The following is a 6,627-nucleotide window of genomic DNA, read 5'->3' as shown; positions in this document are numbered from 1 at the left end:
CACTTATGACAAGTGAAGTGTGTACTACAATGAGCAGTCTCATGGAAGTCACTGAATTAATTTTCAAAGAGGCAATTTGCCCAGTACTGTTTCAAGGGTCAGGCCCTGTTTTTATTTTGCTACATACAATTAAAAGAATCATATCTACCATAAGTTCAACAAAATAGGCTAACATATTCCTTCCTGTATGTGCAGAAAATCCTTTTAGTAACTACTATGAAAATATCACCTTTTACATTCTCTCCAACCTTCTTGTAAGTTTTCCTGCTTTTACTATATGTGAAAATAATAAATATGTATGATATACCAGTTATTAAGCCATCAAAAAAATTACATCTCATTCCAGAAGGAACAGGAGACACTTGAGATTTAGAAATAAAGAGCTGGTCATTGACACAAGTGTCCTGCCTGGTAAAAAGCTTCAGCTGCTCCACATTTCCTATGGAACTGCAACTTTGGTGGGATGTTGTGAGGACTGCTTCCCATCTGAAATGACAACAGTATGTCAAGGTTATTATTCCAGGTAAGGTTGTTCAGGAACAGAAGAGTAAGCTGAAATGGATGACATAGAATAAATGGGATAGATAATAAGGAGTAAATCCATTGTCCAGGACATCGCACTGCATCCACACAAACAAAACCACCTCTGGGCTTTCAGTAATGTAGGCAAATTGGATTCTGGTTATTTTGTCCTTACTGTTGGCATCAGGAAATCTCAGTTTGTACATCCTGGGGGAAATGAGAATAGGCCAAAACCATCAAAGATGTTTTGCAAAAGGGTCTTTCCACATTTCTGGTCAACCAGATCTCTCTCAGTGGAGGGCAATGGGACCCGTTCTAAAGGTGTTCCATCCTACAATGATGGTGGAAGACTGGGCTTTGTCTGGGCCCAACATAGCTGCCTCTGACCATTCCATCCCACATATGCAGTGACATCTAGTTCCTCAGGCCATCCTTCTCCTCTACCTCCCTTCACTACCCTGGTCACACAGGGCCCTTCCTACAGCCCACCACAAATAAGAGAAGCAACTTCATGGGAAGTGGAGACTGTGGTGTCTGAGAAAGCTTCATACATGAAGAAAAATGCAGCGCCCACATCACAAACAGTGGGTTTCAGAAGTGGTCTGATGGTCTCTGCCCTCACACACATAAAAATACTGTACAAGACCTGCCAGTTTTTGCATGTTAGCCACCAAGGATTTCAAGCCATAATAAACCACCTCAATGAAAGGTGCTTGTTTTTGTATGATGTGGAATGGACACAGATTTTTCATGAAACCAAAGGAGCTGAACAACTTCTGGGTAAAAAGTTCCTTTTTTAATACGTAACTGCCTTTAAAAAATCTCTTACTTCTCACACAGACAAAAAGAAAATTCACCTAGGGAATTACAACCAAGAAATGCCGAGCAGTTAAAGACAAATGCTATGCCAATAGAAGTCTACCTCTGAGAGGTGGCAGCTTCTTCAGTCCCTTGGTTTGCCTGGGACTCTCTTTGTGATGGTGTCCTCAAGCTGAGCTTTGTTTAATCCATTGCTCCTTGAGGCTGCCTCCAACTGAAGTAATTGCTCTTTTTGTTTTGCATTTTTAACCCTTTTCTTTAGTTACATGGCACAATACTAACAAGTATTAACCAAGAGTAACAAACACTAATGTTACAGGATGTAAAACAAAAGCAATAAACTTACATATTTATTGCTGAGGTGTGAAGAGCTGCCGAGTTTTATTCTTCCCCTGAGATGAATGCTCTCCTAAGAAACAGAAAATATATTTGCATCAGTTAAACATGAAAAGACAAAATGAAAAATCAGTCTAGCAGGAACAAGTCGCCGACCACTGTACGAACTAGCCAGCCTCCTTGTCAGATTTACTTAACCAGTAAAAACTGTTCACACAATAGATTTTTACTACTCTCTCTGTGTTTTATAGCTTATTTTCCCTATGATTTGCTCCCAAATGGTGGGTTACTACCACAAAGTATTTCCAAGGCAGTTCTCAAGGGGGTTAGAAAAGGCATAAGGCTTTAATTAATTGGTAACTATGATTAGAATATTAAATTCTAAAAAGATGCAACTTTAAAATTATTTTTTGCCTATACTGCTGACAGCAGCTCAGTTCCTCCAAAGCAGGAAAATGAACATTTAACAGCTTCAGTCAGGGATTACAGACAGTTCTCACTCCTCCTTCCCTAGAGAAGCAGAGCTGCTGCCAGCAGTTACAGGCAGACAAATAAGCCTCCATATGAGGATGTGTTTACAGTTGTGCTATTTCCAAAAGTGTGTCCCAGGAATGGCAGCGGGACTTCTTTGTGCCAGAGATTCGTACATGGAGATGAACGGGGAATGGCATTGCCAGACTGGACACAGCCCCATGGAAACAGGCATGAGGGTGGGGAAACCCAAATGCATCCAGGAAACTCCCTTCTGCCTCTCTGCTCACCTGTGGGAGACAATGCAATGCCTAACACATACATCAAAGGCAAGAAAGTGATGTATTACATTCTAGTAAAAGTGAATATGTATTAAAAAGCTTGCATATGATCTATAGCCTGGGGTTGAAAATTGTAATACAAATTAGGCTTATAACAAATTCACTGATTAGGCATTTAAATAATTAGAAGTCAAATTAAATAGTTGCTCTCCTGAAGAAAAGAGAAAAGGCTTGTCAATGGTTTTCAGACCGATTTTCTTGGCAGCAAAAAGGGCTCTCTAATTTAGTGCAGCCTTTCGGAGATGAGTAGAAAACTTGGTATCTAATGGAGTTCAATGAGAAACACTGAAAATTGTTCAATAATAATGTGCTGGAATGCTGTTCACTTCCCAAACGTTCAATTTTGGATAAAATTATTTCAAAATTGTTTTAAGATGTTAAGTTAGAGCTTCAGAAGTTCTGATAATGTTAAATTTCTGTTAAAAAGGCCTTCAGCAACTACTTCAATAATTTTTTTTTTTTTTTCTCAAAGGAAAGCAAAAGTTTCTGGGAGAAAAAATTGAAATATTTCAACAAGATTTATGCATTTTTGTTAGGTGAAAAGTTTCCTGTTCTGAAAAGCTCAAGTCAACCAGTTTAAATTGTACTAACAAAGGAATGAGATTTTAAAGAACTCTCATTTCTTTTAAAATTTATTTTTATTTCTCCCTTTATTATTTCTTCCTTCTGCGTGTTTTTACTTTCTTTGTTCAATATACAGAAATAGAAGATTTAATAAGGTGTGAATGGGAAAAATTGGCAAGGATGTTTAAAAAAGGTGGTGTTCACTCTGAGCTGGTTGCTCTGCCTATGCTCGAAACTAGTCAGACTTATATGGAAGACTGATACTCTGCACCACAGGAAAATAACTTGTCTAAGGAGAGGCTCCAGAGGCAGTATAGCTCCCCGGGTAACTTCCCGTTGATGTCCATAGGCTTTGGATCAGAGTATGAAATGGGTGAGGCTGAGCTGGCTGCAGGAGGCAGGCTGCTCAAGTGGTACCTGCCAACAGCGGTGGTGGGGACAGGAGTGCTGAATTTGCCTTACTGAAGACCCTGAGGACGCAGCACACAGACACTCACATACCCTATCTAGATTTCCCGGTGCTATACACATAATCCCTGGAAGCAGTGATCTGCCACAAACTATTGCTGGGGTCAACATCCCCTATCATATCAATGATTGTCCAATGTGATTCATTGCAGGCAGGGATGCTCTTGCATTGCTTTGCTACTGCACTCCCATGAGGACAGGAGCCTGCAAGAATTCTGAAACAAAACCAGGTTATCACTACTCCATGGTTGAAAATGTGTCTGAAGATACTTGCATTATAGGGTTTATAATTGTCAGTGCCAACTAACAATTCAGTGATGAAGAGAATGATCATATACTGGAGAAGAAATGGTAATACAAATGCTCTCTTTTCAAGGGTAATAAAGGTAACACATGTTTTCAGATACAGGGCTGCAGCACGCCTTGAGACTGCACATAGAGTTGTTTAGAACAATTTTGGAGTCTAGTGGCTCAGCAGTTTGATATTTTGTTAAATATCCAGCTGTAACACAAAGAGCAAATTAAGAAAAACTTTCAGGTTAGTTGCAAGTGGAAAGACATTTTTATGCTTTAACTGACAGAGGTAAATTCCAAGACTGCAAAAAACCAAACTTGTTCCCAAACCATCACCCACTAAAAACAATGGATTAGACCTTGCTTCCCATAAGGGAAATGAAAAGCAAATACTTATGTTTAGTATTTTGTTAGAACAGATGATACTTTAATCGACTGAAGAAATTATTTCACATTGAGCTATTTGCTGATGGAGAAAATACACAGTGCAGTGGTGGCACTCAACCAGTCTAGATAGATTACCTGCATGCTTTGAAGTCTGTCATCAAGAGAGAAAGGGTATAGTTATGCAAAATATACCAACAAGAGCAAAATTGCTGGACAACATCATCAGTAAAAAATTGGCTTTTGTTGATTCTGGATTATGCACTTAGGGGAGATGACACACAAGCTCTAGTGTTGAACACTAGGAGATAGAAGGTATCAAGAGAGACTTGAACTATTAGCTTCTCACAATATAGTTATACAGCATCTTGCATAAATGTATCAGTTGCTCCAATCTGATAGGTACTATGGCAGTAATTTTCTGGTAATGGGTTGAAAATTCATTGCATGTTTGTCTACTTTGAGAAGTAAATCAGTGAACTGCAGAAAGGGGGAGATGAAGGCATCTGGAAGAAAGTATTTGGTACAGCTAACAAAGCACTGTCAACTGCACAGCTGCAAGTGCAGTGTGACTCCCTTTACCTGTGGTCCTCCCTTGTGACACCTCTCCTGATGGAGGAGGAGTTGTGGGCTCAGAAAGATTGGCAGAGGGCAGCGAGAAGCCAACCTCATATAAATCACGCACTTCTACAAAAACTGAAAGAAACGATGCACAGTTTGAGAAAGAGGCCTTGGGCAAAATATTTGTAAAATGAAATCAGATTAATACTGTCATGGAAGTTTTAGCTGACAAGCACACCCTTCCACTAAACCTTTTACTCTCCTTCTCACCTTCCAGTGTTGCACCTGTTTGTTGATTTTTGTCTGCAGTTGGATTGTAAACACAAAGACATAGGCACCACAAAGTCTCTAAACATTACGGTCATATAACACAGAGAGATCTGTAGTTAAACTAACTTATTGCCACAGGAGGCTGTGGATACCACAGGGGATAAGACAAATTCATGGAAATAAAAGCCACTGAGAACTAAAGCACCAGAGATATAACCTCTGATTCAGGATGTCTCCAAGCCACAGAACACCAGAAGGCTACAATGGAGGACATATTACTGGACTCTTTCCCCATCTGTTATCCTTCCCTTCACATCTCATGCTAGCCACCCTCGGTGACAGGATTTGGGGCTACAGGATCTGAGCACGTTCAGATCATAGTTTCTGAGCCAGTCTTTCATACACACAGCCTCCTACATGGTACCTCTCAATCACTTCTGCTGGAGCCCCGATCACTGATTCACCCAAGTAAATTAGCAGGCTAGGCACTGGGCCTGATCCAATACACTCGGCATACATCCTCCTCTGGAATGTGGTCATACTTAAAAAGGATGAGGATAAGGAAGATGTAATAGGAAAAATTTTGTATTCGTAACCCCTGATCCTTCAATATATTTGTTTTAAGTGCATGTGAGGTAGAGTGAGTACACAGATACTGAGGGGTCTGCAAAGTTAAATATTTAACCAGGAAAGTAACAGTACTTCAGTGAAAATGCAAGGTTTCCTTCCTAATTAAAATTTCACTTGTGCAGTATTTGATTTGTTTTTTCACTCTCACAAATATACTCCTTTGTGACTATTAATGTTGCATTCTGATACCAATATATGTGAATAAGTAATGGGCACATAATCAGCCTAAATTACAGATTGTTTACAATCAATTTCAAAACTCTGAAACAAACATTTCTTTGTCTCACTTTTGTGGAAGGCTATTGTATTAATCTCATTGTAATTTCCTTTCCCTCTCCATTTGATTCAGAATACACATACACTGCAGAACATGATGATATAGGAGAGAGTGAGTTAACAGGTCATAGCACTATGAATACAGAAAGTCTTTGACCTGGGCAAAGCCCTCTTTGACATTATTGGGAAAGATGGAAGGATATAAAAAATAGTCTTTGACATAAAAAATAGGTTGCACTGCATCTCAGATTACATTGTCTGTAAAAAAAAATGAGTTGAACTGTTATTTCACTGTAATATCTGCTGCTGAGAAATTGCTCATAAGTGGCAATCTGATTTGGAGCAAAAGATTAAAGCAAGTTTTAAAGCAAGTTTTTTCACAAAATATGGTTGCAGAAACCTATTTTTTATAAAAGTATAAAACTACCTCTGCAGACGCATGATCTAAATGTCCATTTTTACCATGCTGAACTTAAAGAAAGAGGGGTGCATTACAGATGCTGGAGAACAGCATGGAGCGGGACCCAGGGCCTGGATGCACTGTCTGGGTTTGGTGTGGGCCAGGGGGTCCAGCACCTGCAACATGCCACACACTTCGCTCACACCCCTGCAAACTGTTCCTCGCCACTGTCTGCAGGACAGAAGAATCTGTACACTTCACCATGGCAGACATATCTAGAACACAGGGAAA

General features: G+C 39.7%; 1 protein-coding gene across 5 annotated transcripts in view; it reads right to left on the bottom strand.

Moving 5' to 3' along the window:
- Positions 1 to 276: 276 nt before the first annotated feature.
- EMCN (endomucin) overlaps positions 277 to 6,627 on the bottom strand; it is a 54,153-nt gene continuing 47,802 nt past the window's right edge. For 2 of the 5 annotated variants that reach the window (XR_003398332.1, XM_026848025.1), the window contains 2 exons: positions 1,688 to 1,750; positions 277 to 486 (listed from right to left, as the gene is read on the bottom strand). Coding sequence is in view for 3 of the 5 variants with exons in the window: in XM_026848025.1 (XP_026703826.1) it covers positions 1,692 to 1,750 (59 nt within the window). In the remaining 2 variants the exon portion in view is untranslated. The other 3 variants (XM_026848024.1, XM_026848028.1, XM_026848023.1) reach the window with 3 other exon arrangements.

The sequence above is a fragment of the Athene cunicularia genome (assembly GCF_003259725.1).
Source record: "Athene cunicularia isolate RWA chromosome 4 unlocalized genomic scaffold, athCun1 chr4_part2, whole genome shotgun sequence".
Classification (NCBI taxonomy): domain Eukaryota; kingdom Metazoa; phylum Chordata; class Aves; order Strigiformes; family Strigidae; genus Athene; species Athene cunicularia.
The sequence above is the reverse complement of the archived record's forward strand: the minus strand, read 5'-3'. Positions and strand labels throughout refer to the sequence as shown.